At 38.8% G+C, this 19,787-nt stretch overlaps 1 protein-coding gene across 4 annotated transcripts in view; it reads left to right on the forward strand.

The window, feature by feature from the left end:
- Nucleotides 1-17,762, forward strand: part of SLC25A14 (solute carrier family 25 member 14) — a 30,889-nt gene extending 13,127 nt beyond the window's left edge. For all 4 annotated transcript variants that reach the window (XM_070258083.1, XM_014729170.3, XM_070258084.1 and 1 more), the window contains 5 exons: nt 3,393-3,488; nt 8,537-8,661; nt 9,712-9,847; nt 16,278-16,358; nt 17,313-17,762. In XM_070258083.1, coding sequence (XP_070114184.1) covers nt 3,393-3,488; nt 8,537-8,661; nt 9,712-9,847; nt 16,278-16,358; nt 17,313-17,354 — 480 coding nt within the window. In that variant the 3' untranslated portion in view covers nt 17,355-17,762. The remainder of the gene's footprint in view (nt 1-3,392; nt 3,489-8,536; nt 8,662-9,711; nt 9,848-16,277; nt 16,359-17,312) is intronic.
- Nucleotides 17,763-19,787: the final 2,025 nt, after the last annotated feature.

Consider the following 19,787-nt stretch of genomic DNA (forward strand, 5'->3'; position numbering starts at 1 on the left):
TAAAATATTTCCAATATAATTATACTTGTTAGAATGTGCTTTTCAAAAACAATAATACTTGACTCCCTAAAGCTTCCTTTGTTAGCCAGCTGGGTCCTAGACTTAATCACCTAAGAGATTTGCCTCAGTTTCCTGACCCTCTGATCTGTCTGGTACAATTACAACCATTGACCAATGCTACAATCTGCGTTTTCCTTTCTTATACGTAGGAGGGCTGAGTAGTGGGGGGGGAGGAGTCACAGTTTTAGACTGTGACGGGACCGATGCAGGCTTTCTGATCACAGTTGGGCTGTTCAGTCCTTTCGCTTATCCTTGGACAGCTCTTTCTCTGATCTGCTGTGTGTTGCTTCCTTGCTTTTGTGCGCGTAGTTCTCTTTCTGCCTGCAGTGCCTTTTCCCCCTTGCCTCATGAATTTATCCTTCAAGACTGCTCAAGAACAGGACCACGACTCGGATGAGACAAGTGAGGTACTCCCTTTGGGTGCAGACTGGAAGGGGGCACCAAAAAACTCAGTAATCAAGAGAAATCACATTTTTATGCAGTAATTTTCAAAAATTAAAATGAATACAAAAAATTCATGATGAACAAAATATCAATATTTTGTACAATTCATCTCACTTGCCTCACTCTAATCCCACCCTGTTGGATCCTATCCTTAGTTACAGTTTTGACATTTGGTTCATTGAGGATTTTTGTGCATTAATTTTGATTTTTTTTCAGGTTTTTTTTGAGGAAGGTTAGCCCTGAGCTAACATCTGCTGCCAATCCTCCTCTTTTTTGCTGAGGAAGACTGGCCCTGAGCTAACATCTTTGCCCATCTTCCTCTACTTTATATGTGGGATGCCTGCCATAGCATGGCTTGACAAGCAGTGAATGGGTCTGCGCCCAGGATCCGAACCCGTGAACCCTGGGCTGCTGAAGCGGAATGTGTGAACTTAACTGTGGGCCACTGGGCCAGCCCCAATTTTGGTTTTTTATAATATTGCATTAATATATTATTTATCTGGATTACTGAGAGTTTTTTGCATCTGCCTCCTACCTTTTATGCCTGAGGAAAGTGCCACACTTGCCTTACCCTAGTCCCGGCCCTGCTCAAGAATCAACTCCTTAAAGAAGTCTTCTGCTTACCATAGGATATTTGTGGTTTCCATTTGTCTTTGTGATAGTGTCTATTCTGATTTAATTTGGTTTAGGTTTTTATTTCAAAACTCAGTAGTAGCAGTTGATTTTCCACATAAAAATATGCTGCTATTTGGGCCAGTCCTGTGGCCAAGTGGTTAAGTTTGTGCGCTCTGCTTTGGCGGCCTGGGGTGCATGGGCTCAGATCCTGGGCGTGGACCTACACACCGCTCATCAAGTCATCCTGTGGCAGCATTCCACATAGAAGAACTCGAATGACCTACAACTAGGATATACAACTATGTACTGGGGCTTTGGGGAGAAAAAAAAAAGAGGAAGATTGGTAACAGATGTTAGCTCATAGCCACTCTTCACACACAAACACACACAAAATGGTGCTGGTACATGACTTACCAAGGACGTTTATTGAAACCTAGAGTTTTGCTTCAGGAAAATCAGGTCTACATTTGGGCCACTAGTATTTAGTGACTGGTTGCTGTGATCTCTATGTACAGTCAGTGGGAAATTGTACCAGATCTTTTACATGGCTTTTAATGCTATATCTCCTTTCTCGTGCCTCTCAAAGGCCACTTTGTACAATATAGTATCATACTCTTTACAAATAAAACTCAATTTAAGGTCTTGTAAGCAATGCATGTTCAATGTGGAAGAAAGTGGAAGGCAGGAAAAACAACACAAAAGAGAAAACTGCTCACTTGTAGCCTTATCACTCAGACTTAAACTAACCCTGTCACCATTTGGGTGTGTTTGTTCATCCGGTCTCTCTGTTGTGCATGTGGTTATTTTTTTTAATTTTATTGAGGTCATATTGGCTTATAACATTATGTAAATTTCAGGTGTATATTATTATATTTCAGTTTCTATGTAGACTGCGTCGTGTTACCCACCAATAGTCTAGTTTTTATCCCTCACCATACATATATGCCCCTTTACCCGTTTCGCCCTCCCGGACCCTTTTCCACTCTGGTAACCACTAATCTGTTCCCCTTATCTATGTGTGTGTTTGTCTTCCACATATGAGCGATATCATATGGTATTTATCTTTCTCTGTCTGACTTATTTGTTCAGCATAATACCCTCAAGGTCATCCATGTTGTTGCAAATGGCACAATTTTGTCTTTTTTATGGCTGAGTTGTATTCCATTGTATATATGTACCACATCTTCTTTATCCATACATCTGTTGATGGGCACTTGGGTTGCTTCCACATCTTGGCTATTGTGAATAATGCTGCTGTGAACGTAGGGATGCAAAAATCTTTTTGAATTGTTGATTTCATGTTCTTTGGATAAGTACCCAGTACTGGGATAGCTGGATCATGTGGTATTTCTATTCTTAATTTTTTGAGAAATCTCTGTACTGTTTTCCATAGTGGCTGCAGTAGTTTACATTCCTACCAGTAGTGTATGAGGGTTCCCTTTTTCGATGTTCTGTCCAACACTTGTTATTTCTTGTCTTGTTAATTATAGCCATTCTGATGGGCGTGATGTGATATCTCATTGAGCTTTGGTTTGCATTTCCCTAATAATTAGTGATGTTGAACATCTCTTCATGTGCCTGTTGGCCATCCGTATATCTTCTTTGGAAAAATGTCTATTCAAAACTTCTGCCCATTTTTTGATTGGGTTGTTCATTTTTTTGTTTTGAGTTGTATGAGTTATTTATATGTTTTGGAAATTAACCCCTTGTCGGATATGGTTATTTTTAAGTTTATATGTTTTTAGTAAAAGTAATATACCCATCCATACTGTTTTGCAACCTGCTTTTTCTCTGTAGCAATTAATTGTTAACATTTTCCAACGTCAACAAATAATAATTGTATGCCAGAATTTTATGGCTGCATAGTATTATGTTAAAGTTTAATGGATGTGTCGTAATTTATACAACCAATCTTTTGTTGTTGTTTTTGGAGCTTTAGGCTGTTTCTAGTATTCCACTAAACGAATCATATTTTAAGTGAATTATTTTCTACTCACGCTGAGTACTTGTTCTGTCGTTTCCCCAAATTTTCTTCCAATTCCAGAAATAATGGACTTAGTATGAGGAATATAAGGCTGATGAAAATCATCTTTATAAAATATGTGTTGACACAAATTACATTCTTTCTATATATAGTTTGTCATTAATTTTAGCATAATGGTAGGTTGATTTTTCTCCTAATTCCCAATACCGTTTTCTTAATTTTAAATGAGTGAAACATCTCTTTTTGGTTCTCTCTGTCAAAGCAAGATGTTTACCTCATCTTATTTTAGATTCGAATGCAGGCTCAAGGAAGCCTGTTCCAAGGCAGCATGATTGGCAGCTTCATCGATATATATCAACAAGAAGGTACCAGGGGTCTGTGGAGGGTGAGTACTCTTCCTGGTGTTGCTCAGTACTCAGTTCCTAGAATTTGCAAATACTTTTTATATAAAGCCATAAAATTATTATTTGTCATCTTACAGTGTGTAAGATTCTTGGTAACCTTCAAAACAAAGAAGCTCCTTATCACCTATGAAAGGACCAAAAGTTATCAGTTATTATTGTTTCTGCTTAATATTTGGAGGTTGTATGTATAAGAGAAGTTATTACATTATTTGAGATAGCCATTTTGGTTGGTTCAAATTCACAGTGAATTTAGTTTTTCAATATATGTTTTTGCCAGTTTTGTACTAACACAGCAATGTATGTTTATGATAGTCTTTGTAGTTCAAAAGTTGTTACCTAAAGCAACTTTTTAACATTACGAAAGGTAAAAGGTATATTACAAAATATTGAGAAAATATATGAAAGAGAAAAATACAATAGTTCCACTAGCTAGAGATAATCACTGTTAACATTTTGTCGTATTATCTTCCATTCTTCTACCTGGACTTTGTTTTTTGTTGTTGTTGTTCCTATAACTTTTTATCCTATTCTAATCACTTAAGATTGTAGTATTGACTACTGGTAGAAAATGCAGTGGGAGTAGAATGGGAAATCCATTAATAGACTCTTAAAGAAGAGAGCTTTGCTTTTTTTCTTCCTTTATAATTTTCCCCAACTTTTTGTTATGAAAATTGTCAAACCTATGGAAAAGTTGAAAGAACAGAGCAGTGGACACACACACTTCTTTTTGCTAAACTGTTTGAAAGAAACTTGCAGACATCATGGTATTCCCCTAAATACTTCATTATCCATCTCCTAAGAATAAGGACATTCTCCTACATAAGAGCAATATCATTATCACACCTAAGAAAATTAACAATAAGTCCCTAATACCTAACATCTAGCCCATATTCAAATTTCCACTATTGATGAGACCAGGCCGATTTTCTTACAGAATGTTTCCTCGTAGTCCCCTGTATTTCCTGTAAACTGGAAGTTAGGTCCATTGGCTTGATTAGATTCATGTGAAACGTTTTTGATAACAGAACTTCATAGGTGACACTATATTTCATATTGCATCAAAACAAGAGGCACATAATGTTAGGTTATCCCACAATTAGTGATGCCAAGTTTGATTACTTGGTAGGATGATGTCCGCCAAGTCTCACAATCATAGAAGATAAGTTTTTATCCCCTTTGCAGTTAGCAAGTAATCTGTACAATGATATTCTAGCAACATGCATATATCCTGTTATCTAATAACCTTTCACCAATTGGTCTTAGCATCCGTTAATGATCCTTGAGGTTTGCTTTTTGATAAGAGCAGGATGCACTTTCTTTTTTTTTGAGGTAACATTGATTTATAACTGATTTCAGGTGTGCAACATTATAATTTGACGTCTGTATATACAACAGTGTGGTCACCACCAAAAATCTAATTTTCATCCGTCATCGTACAATTGATCCGCTTTACCCATTTTGCCCTCCCCCCACCCCCCTTCCCCTCTGGTAACTGCCAGTCTGTTGTCTGCTTCTATGAGTTTGTTTTGTTATAATTTACGTATGAATGAAATCATACAGTATTTATTTTTTTCCATCTGACTTATTTCACTTAATGTGATACAGGATGCTCTTTCTTGATTAGTCTAATTTAAAACCAGAAAATGGAACTAACTAGAACTTTTTCGCAAACTTATGCTGAGGGAAAGACAAAGACAAAGCAATAAATACTTGGAAATTTTGTCACAGGAACATAGCTCCTTTATTTTTAATTAAAAATTTTAATTGTGGTAAAATACACATAACATAAAATTTACTATCTTAACCGTTTGTAAGTATACAGTTCAGCAGTGTTAAGTACATTTACATTGTTGTGTGACCAGAATTCTTCTCATCTTGCAAAACTGGAGCTCCATACCCATTAAACAACAACTTCCCATCTCCCCCGCCCCTCAGCCCCTGGCAGCCACCCTTCTACTTTCTGTCTGTATGATTTTGACTGTTCTGGACACCTCATGTAAGTGGAATCATACAGTATTTGTCTTTTTGTGACTGACTTATTTCACTTAGCATAATGTCCTCAAGGTTCATTCATGTTGTCACGTGTCAGAATTTCCTTCCTTTTAAAGGCTAAATAATATTCTATTGTATGTATATACTGAATTTTGTTTATCCCTTCATTAATTAATAAACATTTGGGTTGTTTGTGCTTTTTTGGCCATTATGAATAATGCTGCTATGAAAATTCATGTACAAGTTTTTGTGTGAATACGTTTTCACTTCTTTTGGGTATATATCTAGGTGTGAAATTATTGGGTCATATAGTAATTCTAAGTTTAACTTTTGTTTGTTTGCTGAGGAAGATTAGCCCTGAGCTAACATCTGTTGCCAATCTTCCTCTTTTTTACTTGAGGAAGACTAGCCCTGAGCTAACATCTGTGCCAGTCTTCCTCTACTTTATATGTGGGTTGCCACCACAGCACAGCTGGTGAGTGGCATAGATCTGCACCTGGGATCCAAACCCATGAACCTAGGCCACTGAAGCAGAGTGTGCCAAACTTAACCACTATGCCACGGGGCCGACCCCCTAAGTTTAACTTTTTGAGGAATTGCCAAAGTGTTTTCCACGGTGGCTGCCCCATATTGCATTCCCTCCAGCAGTGTATAATGGTTCTAATTTCTTCACATCCTTACCAACACTTGTTATTGTTTTTTTCATAGCCATCCAAGTGGGTGTGTAGTGGTATATCATTATGGTTTTGACTTGCCTTCCCTAACAACTTATGATGTGTCTTTTCATGTGCTTATTGGCCATTTGTGTATCTTTGGGGAACTGTCTATTCAGATCTTTTGCCCATTTTTTTAATTGGGTTGTTTGGTATTTTATTGTTGTAAGAATTCTTTATATATATATTTTTTCTTTTATTGAAGTATAATTAACATAGAATATTATATTAGTTTCAGGCATACAACATAGTGACTCAGTATTTTTATACATTACAAAATGATCGCCATGATATGTCTAGTTAGCATCTATCACCACACAAAGTTATTACAAGATTATTGACTATTCCCTATGCTGTACATTACATCCCCATAACTTATTTATTTTATGACTAGAAGTTTGTATTTCTTAATCCCCTTCACTTATTTTGCCCGTGCCCTGACCTCCTTCCCCCGTCAATCACCAGTTTGTTCTATCTATGAATCTATTTCTGTTTTGTTTTGTTTGTTCATTTGTTTTGTTTTTTAGATTACACATATAAGTGAAATCATACTGTATTTGTCTTTTCTCTGTCTGACTTATTTCACTTAGCATAATACCATCTAGGTCTATCCATGTTGTTGCAAATGGCAAGAGTTCGTTCTTTTTATGGCTGAGTAATATTCCATTGTATATATACACCACATCTTCTTTATCCATTCATCTGTTGATTGACACTTAGCTTGCTTCCATATCTTGGCTATTGTAAATAATGCTTCAGTAAACATAGTGGTGCATATATCTTTTCAAATTAGTTTTTTTTTTCTTCAGATATATACCTAGAATTAGAATTGGATCGTATGGTAGTTCTATTTTTAATTTTTTGATAAACTTCCATACTGTTTTTCATATTGGCTTTATCAATTTACATTCTCACCAACAGTGCACGAGGGCTCCCTTTTCTCCACATCCTTGCCAGCACTTGTTATCTCTTGTCTTTTTGATAATAGCCATTCTGACAGGTGTGAGGTGATATTTATTGCGGGTTTGACTTGCATTTCCCTAATGATTCGTGATGTTGAGCATCTTTTCATGTGCCTGTGGGCCATCTGTATCCTTTTTTTTTGAAAAATGTCTATTCAGGTCCTCTGCCTGTTTTTTAACTGGATTGTTTGTTCTTTTATATTGAGTCATATGAGTTATTTATATATTTTGGATATTAACCCCTTATTGGCTATATCATTTGCAAACATCTTCTCTCATTCAGTAGGTTGCCTTTTTGTTTTGTTGATGGTTTCCTTTGCTGTGCAAAAGCTTTTTAGTTTGATGTAGTCCCATTTGTTTATTTTTGCTTCTGTTGCCCTTGCCTAAGGAGACATATGCAAAAGAATATGGCTAGGACTAACGTCAAAGAGTTTACTGCTTATGTTTTCTTCTAGGAGTTTTATGCTTTCAGGTCTTACATTTAAGTTTTAATCCATTTTGAATTTATTTTTGTATATGGTGTAAGAAAGTGGCCCAGTTTCATTCTTTTGCATGTAGCTGTCAAAACACTATGGTACTGGGGCCGGCTCTGTGGCTGAGTAGTAAAGTTTGCGTGCTCTGCTTCGGTGACCAGGGGTTTCACTGGTTTGGATCCTGGGTGTGGACATGGCACCGCTCATCAGGCCATGCTGAGGCGGCATCCCACATGCTACAACTGGAAGGATCCACAACTAAAATATGCAACTATGTACTGGGGGGATTTGGGGAGAAAAAGCAGAAAGAAAAAAAAAAGAAGATTGGCAACGTTGTTAGCTCAGGTGCCAATCTTTTAAAAAAAAATAAGCAGTATGGTACTGATGAAAAAAAAAGACACATAGATCAATGGAACAAAATAGAAAGCCCAGAAATAAACCCATGCTTATATGGTCAATTAATCTACGACAAAGGAGGCAAGAATATACAATGGGAAAAGACTCTCTCTTCTTTATACATTTTGGATACTAGTCCCTTATTAGATAAATGATTTGCAAATATTTTCTCCCATTATGTGAATTGTCTTCACTTTCTTGATGGTATCTTTTGAATCACAAAAATGTTTAATTGTAATGAAGTCCAGTTTGTCTATTTTTTCTTTTGTCATTTGTGCTTTGGGTGTCGTCAGTGATTTTGTTTTTAGTACAGTAAGTGAATTGGGAATTTATAAGTGGTCCAGTATTAACCATTGATTTGAAAGAGTAACCTCTGTACTTCAGACTTGGATTTTTCTGTCACTTTTTAACTCCCAACCTATTTTGCTGATTTTTAGACTTATGTCACTACGTATGTTTTTCCTTGGTGTCTAATGTCACTCATGTTTTGTAGGGTGTCGTCCCAACTGCTCAGCGGGCTGCTATCGTTGTGGGAGTAGAGCTACCAGTCTATGATATTACGAAGAAGCACCTAATATTGTCAGGGGTGATGGGAGACACAATTTTAACCCATTTTGTGTAAGTATGATAGGTTGTTCTCATTCTGTATTTCCAATATTTTGAGCACAAAAAGCATCTTTCACCGAAGTCCTCATGTATAATTGATAATGGGTACATAGGGCCTAAATACCTTGTCTCTCTTAGCACCAAAACTGCAAGCCTTCTGATACGTGTACAGAGATCCCAGATGCTACGGGCACTTTGGTACTTGGGGGCAGCGTCTAATACAGCAGCCTGTCACATGTCTGTAGGATTCTCCTTTGTCCTTACACTTGGCCTCTATATCCAGTAAGCTCATCTGTTATTTGCTTTGGTTAATTTTGGATCAGAAAGCAAACTTTTCTCAAGGAGAATCAGAAAAAAAGGGTGAAATTTTGTAGGGCCTATGAAACGAAACCACAGTTTTGGTGATCTCATCCTACGTTTTCTTTATCTTGCAATTTTTATGATATTTTACTACTCAGATGCGTCTGGTATATGATGCTGTGGTTTGAAAAATTTCCATAACTAATAGATAATGCATGACACTTCCTGCTTAGGAATCTTGCTAGACTTATAAACTTCACCCTTAAAAAAAGAAAAAGGCTCTCTGGGGCTGGCCCAATGGCTTAGTGGTTAAATTTGTGTGCTCTGCTTCAGTGGCCCAGGTTTTGCAGGTTTGGATCCCGGACGTGGACCTACACACTGCTCATCAAGCCATGCTGTGGCGGCATCCTATATACAAAGTAGAGGAAGATTGGCATGGATGTTAGCTCAGGGACCATCTTCCTCAGGCAAAAAGAGGAAGATTGGCAACAGATGTTAGCTCAGGGCCAATTTTCCTCACAAAAAAAAAACGAACAAAGAAAAAGGCTCTCTGAGTTTCGGATTGAAGGATGAAGGGGATAACTTTTGAATGATGTCTCTTTACAAAAGATTTCCTTTCTTTTTAGATTGTAATGAAAGAGCCAAGTGCTAGGTTTTATCTGACGAGTCTGTCTTATTGTACATTTATCTTTGGCCTAATTTCTGTTTAGTGAGCAGGGGTAGAAGTGGGGCGATCTGTCGTCTTCAACTTTTCATCTTTAGTTCCAGCTTTACGTGTGGCTTGGCTGGGGCTCTCGCTTCCAATCCAGTTGACGTGGTTCGAACTCGCATGATGAACCAGAGGGCAATTGTGGGACATGTGGACCTCTATAAGGGCACTTTGGATGGTATTTTAAAGGTATGCACACTGTGGGCTTGGGTTGCATTTTTGGTTTTCTTTGATGCCTCAGACCTTCTTTCAGTCCTTGTTCTTAGTTGCTACATAATCATTCTGAAGATAGAAGAATTGTTATGTATATTTTTAGTAGCCTTTGAGAGTCATTCTCAGGTAGACAAGCTGTCTCCTTGGTGATCTGCTGGTGCACAGTGGTCCTTAATAGAATTATTCCAATTTGAACGCTTGAGAATGTAGGACACTTTTATCAGTAGCACCATGAGAATTATTGATAGAAAGGACTTATATCCCACATTTGCCTGCTTCAGACAAGACAGAGACCCTGTAATAGAAAATCCGGTACTCGATTTCAGTTCCGTGTTGTTCACACTTTGGCTTTGGAAATTTCTGCTATGTCATGTTTGTAGGAAGCTGAATATCATAAATGTATTATATAATCACTGGTGATAATGCTTCTACAAGAAACAAATTTGGGACTAAAATATGATATCGCCATATGCTTTCTCTGCTATTAGTTTAGTTTAACAGCTGTTATCTATCAGGCATCATTTTAGTAGGTACAGAGAAATTATAGTGTACTGCATGTGTATAAACAGTTAACACCACTTGGTAAGCGATAAACTCAGAGATCTATGGGAGGAAATTTCAGTCTGATGTGGAAGTTTGGGATAGGCTCCCTGTAAATGGTGGCATCTTGAATAATAATAAATTACATCTGTTGAGTGCTTTACTGTGTATCTGGAACTGTCCTAAGGAGACTTACACGTATTCGTTTATTTGATCCTCACCGTTACCCCATGAGGTAGATACTGAAGCACTGAGAGGTTAACTAATCTGCCCAAGGTTTCACAGCTAGTCAGTCGGAGAGCTGGAATTTCAACTCAGACCGTTTGACATCAAACTGACATTCTCAACCTCTATACCATGGTGCCTTCCTCATGTTGGTGGCTATGGGTTAGTTAGGTTATAAAAGATTTGAATCCTATGATGAGGAGCTTGGACATTTTTTTACTTGACAGGGAGCTATTGAAAGATTTTAATCAGGTCACATTCTCATTTTAAATAAATCACTCTGGCCCGGTGGAGACTGGATCTAAGACAGTGGTTCTTAATCTTAGGTGCACATTGGAATCATCTGGGGAATCTTCACAGCTTCTGTGTCTACCTTAGACCAATGAATTCAGAACCGCTGGGGGTAAGATCCAGGTGTCAATATTTTTAAAACTCCTCAGGTGATTGCAATGTTCACCCAAGGTTGAAAACCACTAATGTAAGGAGATAAGCCTGGATCAGTAGTTCTTAAAACTTTAAGGTGCATCAGAATCACCTGGAGGGCTTGTTAAAATGCGGATAGCTGGGCCCTATCACTAGATTCTGATTTAGTAGGTCTGGAGGATCTGAGAATTTGCGTTTCTAACAAGTTCCCAGGCAGTACTGATGCTGCTAGCCTGGGGACCACATTTTGAGAACCACTGACCTAGGAGAAAGGGAAGCTGACTAGAAGCCTCTTATAGTAATCGGAGCAAGAGGTGATGAGGGCCTGAACTTGAGCATGATAATGGGAATGTAGAAAGTGGGATAGAGTTGAGAATAATTTAGTTGATAAAGTCAACAGGATTTGGTTGACTGGATATGGAAAGGTATGGGAGAAAGGAGGTGTCAAAGATGACTTCCCGGGTTTTGGGTTTGATGACCATGTGGTGACATTCATTGACAGAGGCATCACAGGAAGAGGATCAGGTTTTGTGGGGGACATTACAGTTCTGGACACTTAGTTTGAGGTGTGTGAGGAACATTCAGTGGATATATTTGGGTACCCCAGTCTTAATTTAGGGGAAAGTTCAGGGGTATAGATAAGAGCCTGGGGAATCACTGGTGTACAGGTGTTTTATAACTGTGGAGGGGGAGACCAAGGAGAGCAGGTAGAAGAGTTCACAACCTTTTTGCCTTCCCAGCACACTGGAGTATTATAAAACTTTTCTGTTAATAGTGATTTGCAAAGGCAGTGATTGTCAGACTCTGGGGAGTAGAGTTTGGCAAAAGCCTCCCCTTGGTATTTCTGACTTGCTCAGCCTTTCACTTGACAATCACTGGTGTATCGAGAAGAGCAGGGCCAAGAAAAGAACTCTGGGGAACACCAGTTTTTAAGGGCTGGACAGATGAGGAACCCAGGAAGGACACCAAAAGATAACAGTTCAAGATATGAGGAAACTTAGAAGAGCGTAATGTCATGGAGGCCAAGGGTGTAATGAGTTTCAAGAAGGGGTGAGTAGTTATTTAATGTCAAATGCAATAGAGAGATCCAGTATAAAAACTGCAGTGTGTGTTGGATTTAATGTTTTCTAGAGGAGGTTTTGCTGGATTGGTGTTTGCAAAAGCCAGATTGCTGTGCATTGAGGAGTGTGTTTAATCATTCATTCATTCAGTGCAAAAAAATGTGTAAGCGTCTTATGTGCCAGGTACTGTTCTAGGTTGGTGAACAAAAAAGTTTATGACACTTAAATTCTAATAGGAAGTGATGATAAGTAGACGAGTGTAAAATACTCTTTTAAGAAGGTTGGCTAAGAAGAGAGAGAAGGTACAATAATATAGTAATAGCTAGCATTTACTGAATTCTTACTATGTGCCAGATACTATAGTATTCCTTTAACTCTCACAGCAACCCTACGGAGGAGGTATTCTCTTTCCCATTTTATAAATGAGGAGACTTAGGTTCAGAGCAGCTAAGTATTTACTCAAGATTACACACCTACTAAGTGGCAGATCTGGGATTTCAAACAGGGTCTGTCTGATTCGGAGGTTTGTCCTTGTAACCACTGTGCTCTGTCATATCAGCAGAGACATATTTTCGTGTTGACAATAACCTTTAAGTACTTATATTCACTCACTCACTTGTTATTCAAGTTCTTTAAAACGACTTCACTCTGTATTGTCATGATATATAATAGCGTCATACTTTATTATTTCATCTGTAAGAGTCCCAAGACACTTTGGTGAATGGAGTCATGCATTCATCACTGACATAGAAAAGAACAGCTGCAGATCTCATCCTATCACCTCCATCTTAAAGCCCTTGAATGACTTCTCATTGACTCAAGGCTCCATATGATTTGACCCCTTTTTACTTCTACAGCCTTATCTCTGCTACTTTTTTTCTGCATTCGAGACATCCTGAACAATTTCTAGTGCTAAACTTTCATCCCCAAGTTTTCACTCATGCCAGATACTTTTTTAGATGCCCCTCACCCTGCCCTAAATACCCTTTCACTTGACTAGCTCCCACTCATTCTTCAGATCTCATTACTTTTTCATAAGGGCCTTCCCTGACTGTTGAGCTGGATTATCTGTACATAGTTCGTGTACTTCCTTTGTTATATATCATTTATTATATTTTAAAAAACATCTTTATTGAAGACTAATTCACATATCGTAAAACTCACCACTTCTAAGTGGCTTTTGGTATGTTCACAGATATGTGCAACCATCATCACCACAGTCAATTTTAGAACATGTTCATGACCTCAAAAAGAAACCCTGTACCCTCTAGCGATCATCTCTCCATTCCCACATCCCTAAGAAACCACTAATCTACTTTCTATCCCTGCAGATTTACCTATTCTGGATATTTCATATAAATGAAATCATATAATGTGTGACCTTCTTGACTGGCTCCTTTCACTTACCGTAATGTTTCGGAGTTCATGCGTGTTGTAGCATGTATCAGTACTTTGATCCTTTTATGGCTCGATAATATTCCATTGTGTGCCTTTATCACATTTATTCATATTTGTTACATTTTATTCTAATTGCTTTTAATGTCTGTCTGCCCCAGTAGACTCTAAGTTCCGTGAAGGCAGGGCCATGTGCATCTTGTTTATCACTTGATCCACAGCAAATTATTTATTGATTGAATGAATCTGCATAACTTCATGAAGTAGCCTGTTGTCTTTGTTTATCTATAGAAGTTCATTTGTTTACACACAACTACCTCAAGCCAAAAAGTGTGCCTCCAAGTTCTAACGTTGTGAAGAAGCTGGTCACTGTTTTGGAGCTTTATAAGGATTCAGATGGCTCACGGGAGTGTTAGAGACCCTCATTATGTGTGTGTGTTCATTTGTGCAAAAAATACTTATTCAGATATTTATTGGACACTTTACTGTACCTGACTGTTCGCTGGTGGGGATGTAATGGTGACTAAGACAAACATAGTCCCTGCTCTCCTGGAGATCACATGCTAGTTGAGGGAGACAGACAATAAACACACAAATAGTAAACAGTATAATTTTAGATAGAAGTAAGTGCTAAGAAGAAAGTAACAGCATGACATAGTGACTCGGAGATGATGGTAGGGAACTACTTCAACTCGGCTGGCCAGGAAAAGGCTGTAAGGAGGTGACATTTGAGCAGAGGTCTGAATGATGAGAAGGTGGCGGCCATGTGAAGATCTGAGAGAAAAGCATTTCTTAAAGAGGGAGCAGGTACAAAGGCCCTGGGTTAGGAATTAGCTGGACATGTTCAAAGGTTAAAAGGGAGGCTGGCGTGGCTGAGTGTGGTGAATGAAGGAGAAAGTGGTAGGAAATGGAGCTGGAGAGAGAGGCAGGGGCTAAATCATGTAGGATCCTGTAGGTCATTGCAGAAAATTTGCAGTTGGAATGAAATCCACTGGGAAGCCATTGGAGAGCTTTAAGCAGGAAAGTGACACTATTTGATTTATAATTTTAAAAGATTGTTTTGGCTTCTAGATGGAGATTGTAGACCAGTTAGGAGGCTTATTATGGTAGTCCAGGTGAGAGGTGATGGGGTTGGATTGTATCTCTAAGATCCCATGTCACTTCAGCTGTCTCTGATTCTAGGTTCTCTGAATCCTGGGCTTTTTTTTTTTTGGCTGATTTTCACAATTTTCAAACATCAGTTTTAGTGCGAGACCTTCAGCATTTGTCGAAGATCCATTGGGGGAAGCATATTACCACTAAGTTTCCATAAATAGCACCCTTATTGTGTTACTATTTGCTCCAAAAAATGGTTAGTATGGATAATTATCTCCAGTGTTCTTAATCTACAGGATGAGATAAGGGATATTTACAAGTCTGGATTCTCATATTATTGTCTTACCCAAATATATAAATTTTTTAGTGTAGTGGTGGGTTTTACCTTACCAATAGAACAGCAAATTAACATTTTTCAATGTCTAAGACAATGCCTAACACAGGAGTTACTTAATAGATATTTGTTGATTAAGTATGAACTGTTTCTGCTGGCTGAATTCAGCAGACACCAACAGTTTATCACTTTTGGTATGCATAATTTGTCATTTAATTCTCATAACCACTCAGTTGCTTTGTGTAGGAGCCCCAGTGTATAAAACAGGAAACCCAAACTCAAAGCAATTCACATTGTTCCTCATGTAATCCTCAAAGCATTCGTGTGAAGTAGAACATGGCATTACACAGAGTTTACAGTGATGAAGCAGACGCCGAGAAGGATAGTAACTTGCCCAACTCCCTATTCCCTTACCCTGCTTTACTCTTCTTATTAGCACTTATCATTTCTGGATATAATATATATCAATTTGTATTTGTCAGCCCTACTAGAGTATACACTCCATGAGAAGGAGGGACTGTATACGATCTGTTGCTGTGTAACAAATTATCCCAAAACTTAGTGCCTTAAAACAACAAACATTTATTATCTCACAGCTTCTGTGGGTCAGGAGTTCACTAGCAGCTTAGCTGAGTGCCTTTGTCTTAGTATCTCATGAGGTTGTAGTCCAGATGTCAGCTGCGGCTACAGTCTTCTCAAGCCTTGACTGGTGCTGGGATATCTGCTTCAAAAATCACTGATGTGGCTGTTAGCAGGAAGCCTCCATTCCTCTCTGGCTGTTGGCTGGAGGCCTTAGTTTCTCACCACGTGGTTTTCTCTTCGTGACATAGCAGCTGGCTTCCTCCAGATTGAACCATCCAAGAGAGAACAAGGGAGAGGCAGAAGCCTTATTATGTATAAAATGTCTTTTATGACAGCATTGGAGGTGACATGAGTTCACTACAGCCATATTCTATTGGTGGCTCAGACCAATCCTGATGTATTGTGGGAGGGGCTACACTAGGGCATGAATAACTGGAAGTGGCTCTCCTTGGGGCCCATCTTGGAGGCTGGCTATCACGGACACTTTTTCTCTCTTGTTTGCTATTATATTTCCAGCATCAACAAGAGTGCCTTGTATATAGTAGGTGCTTAGTAAATATTTGTTGAATGAGTGGGTGGATGGATTTAGACTACATATGAATTTAAAATGTATGTCTTTAGAAAAAAGGACCATTCATGGTGCCATAGTTGTTGGGGAGGGCCATGGAAGATGAGTACTAAAATAAAAGTAATTGTCAGATGTAAAAAGAAAGGGAAATTCACTCTGTTTTTGATTATATCTTTTCCTCAGATGTGGAAACATGAGGGCTTTTTTGCACTCTATAAAGGATTTTGGCCAAACTGGCTTCGACTTGGACCCTGGAACATCATTGTATCCTTTTAGAACACGAGAATGAAAGCAAATGCTTCAAGCTCCCAGGTAATTGTAGGATATGGGGAGGAAAATGTGATTATCTAAGCCTTTAGGCAAGCGTGAAACTTAAGCATTCTAATAGTGACTGTTGAGGATGGAACCAAGAGAAGCATCTGTCAGTTGGAGTCCAATACAAACTAAAGGGAGTAGAAAAGATATGCCAAAGTTTCCTCTTTAAAACAAAACAACAACAAACACAGCCAACCTAGAAGGGGCTCTGAAGTTTTTGGAAACCCTGCTGGGAGATGCCCACAAGAATGTTCTCGCTGAGGTGGTCAGTATTTCCTACTTCTAACTATAGGACCAAAGTAGTTGGGAAGTAATGAGATAGCAAACGCTCACAGGGCAAAGGAATCCAGAGCCAAGTAGGGCTCTTTCCCCATGGGTGAATCTTCTTCCTTTAGCTGTGTTTGAGTGCCTCCTATGTGCAGAGCCATGCGTTTGATATTGTGTGTGGTGTCGTGTGTATAGTGATAAGCATTGCAGGATTGAAAAGTAATTCCCTACCCTTGTGGAGTCTGTAGGCTGAGGGAGATAGTATCTCCCTCCTTTCTTGCTCTGATCTCCTAATGTCTGTAACAATTACTCTAGCACCGAATCCTATGTTGTTATTGACATTCTTGGTTATTTGTGTGTGTGTGTGTGTGTGTCCTGTTTGTCCCTTAAGACTGTAAGTATGTTAGAGTTCTAATCTGTTTGTGTTGCTAAATGCCAACAATCATAACAGGCACATGGTGGGCACTCAGCGCATGCTTAATTTGCCAAGTATTATTTTAAAAATGATTTTTAAGCAAGTGCAGCTTAGAATAGCACAGACTAAGTACCTCGGTTTAAGAGAATGCAATGCATAGTCTTAGAACTGGGTTTGGCTTTTAGTATCAACCCAGTGATCTTCCATGACTTACTCCTCAGTTTTTTATTACATATGAGCAACTCAAGAGGCTTCAAATCTAAGGACTGAATTATATGTGAGCCAAGCCCTGCCAACCTTTCTACTTTTTTCTTTTCCCTATTTCCGTGTTGTAATGTATTTTGACAGAGTTGTGTTTACTGAACCATTGGTCTCCCAAGGGCCTCCTGATGGAAGAATGATAGGATGGTTCAAAATTGTTCATATGTTTGTGTTACCATGTTAACTTTTCCATGAGAGGAAATGTTAACATTGAGACTCTGGCCCCAGATTGGTATCTTCTGTGAAGATGGATACTGATGGATGACATTCCAAATGGCCTTCTTTTGAAATGTGGATGAAATGCAGTTGGTTAGCCCCAGACTTGGGCTAGAGCAGAAGGCATAGGCCAGGGCAGTTACCACTATGTATGTTATAGACCTTGGTTCTCATTAAAGTAATTATTGGCAGAATCACTTTGGCTTTGTCTTCATTTACTATTTTCTTCTTTGCCAACTCTTTAAGTTACATTCTCCAGAAGTGATAAAGAGAAGGTGACTGTGAAATTGAGTCAGGATTCTTAACGCACATTTATGGGAATAGACTAACTGCATTGTGCTTTCCCACTGCTATTTATTGTCATAATACCACTCCCTTGTAAACATCAGGCAAGTCATTCTTTCCTAAGCATGAATAAGCGAACAAGTGGCTCATTGGGAAGTTTCTACAGATAAAATGCTAAAGGAGGCTTAAAATGGAACCTGGAGTCTAGAATTCTAATTGCCTTACGGGGAAAAAGGTCTGGCTACTTTCTTGTGTTATAATAGTGTCCAGCACATGGTAGGCACTCAAATATTTGTGGAATGAATAGTTGAGTTCTTTGTCTTTATCCATTTGTTCGTTTGTTCAATAAACATTTATTGTGTGTCTGTTATGTCCTAGATGCTGCGCGTATAAAAATGAGTAAGACATAGTCACTGTTTTCAAGTTCACGTTATAGTAGGAGGAACAGACATGTAAGTAGATAATTATAGTGGGTACTTAGTACTATGTGAAAGATGAACAAAGTACTGTAGAAGCATAGAGGAGGGAACAGCCAGTTACCTGGGGGATTGGCCAAAGGCTTCATAACGGAGGTGATATTTGTGCTAAAGAGCAGATGTTATCCTGTGGATAAGGCAGGGAAAAATGTTCCAGACAGGGGAGTGTGGGGGAAAGTTTAGTGTGGCTGAAATGCAGGGCAGGGGTTTTCAAATACCACTTGAGGCAGAATTGCCTGGAGATCTTGTGAAAATGGAGATTCTTGTATCCCATCACCTGAGATCCTAACCTTATTTGGGGCAAAGGCATTTGCTTTGTCACAGGCAATTGGCGCAGGTGGTCCCTAGACCTGTAGGATACAAAATTTCTATATTTCTTAAGAAAGAGTTTGACTTTTATCCTGGGGGGAGGGGGCAGGCAAAGGAAGTTTAAAATAGGGGAATAATGTAACCAGCTTATTTTTGGGGAATATAACCCTAGTGTGGAGGGTAGCCTGGAGGGGAGCAACCCAAAAGAGGTTAAGACCCACTGAAATCTACTCCCCTTTATGTACAGGTAGGCAAAATAGGGTCCAGAAAAACTAAGAAAATTTGTTGTGTCACATAGTCAGATTGTGGCATATTTGAGACTAGCACATAGTTATTGGATTTCTTCCCTGTCTCAGTCTGCCACCCCACAGTACCTTCTTAAGTATCAGTCTAAAGTACTACGTTTTAAAAATTAATTTTCGTAGACTTTACTTTTTAGAGAATTTTAGGTTCACAGCAAAATTGTGCAGAAAGTACAGAGATTTCCTGTATGCTGCCTACTTCCGTATACGCGCAGCTTCCCCCTCATCAAAATTCCTCTCCAGAGTGATTCATTTGTTACAATCAATGAATCTACATTGGCACATCATTATCGCCCCAAATCCGTCATTTGCATTAAAGTTCACTACTGATGTTATACATTCTATGTTGTTGTTGTTGTTGTTGTTTTTACAAATGTAAATTTAATTTTTTTTTCTTTGCCGGGAAAGATTTGCTCTGAGCTAACATCTGTTGCCAATCTTCCTCTTTTTTTTTTCTCCCCAAAGCCCCAGTACCTAGTTGTATATTTGAGTTATAGGTCCTTCTAGTTCTCCTATGTGAGCTGCCGCCACAGCATGGCTACTGACAGATGAGTGGTGTGGTTCTGCGCCCAGAAACTGAACCCAGGCCGCTGAAGCAGAGCACACTGAACTTTAACCCCTAGGCCATCAGGGCTGGCTTTCTCTGAGTTTTGACAAATGTCTAATGACATGTGTCCACCATTATAGTATCATACAGAATAGTGTCACTGTCTTAAAAATCCTGTGTGCCCTGACTATTCATTCTTCCCCCTGCTCTAATCCCTGGAATGCACTGATCTTTTTACTGTCTCTATGATTTTGTCTTTTCCAGAGCATCATATAGCTGGAATCATACAGTACATAGTCT

This window comes from Equus caballus, chromosome X (genome assembly GCF_041296265.1).
Source record: "Equus caballus isolate H_3958 breed thoroughbred chromosome X, TB-T2T, whole genome shotgun sequence".
Classification (NCBI taxonomy): domain Eukaryota; kingdom Metazoa; phylum Chordata; class Mammalia; order Perissodactyla; family Equidae; genus Equus; species Equus caballus.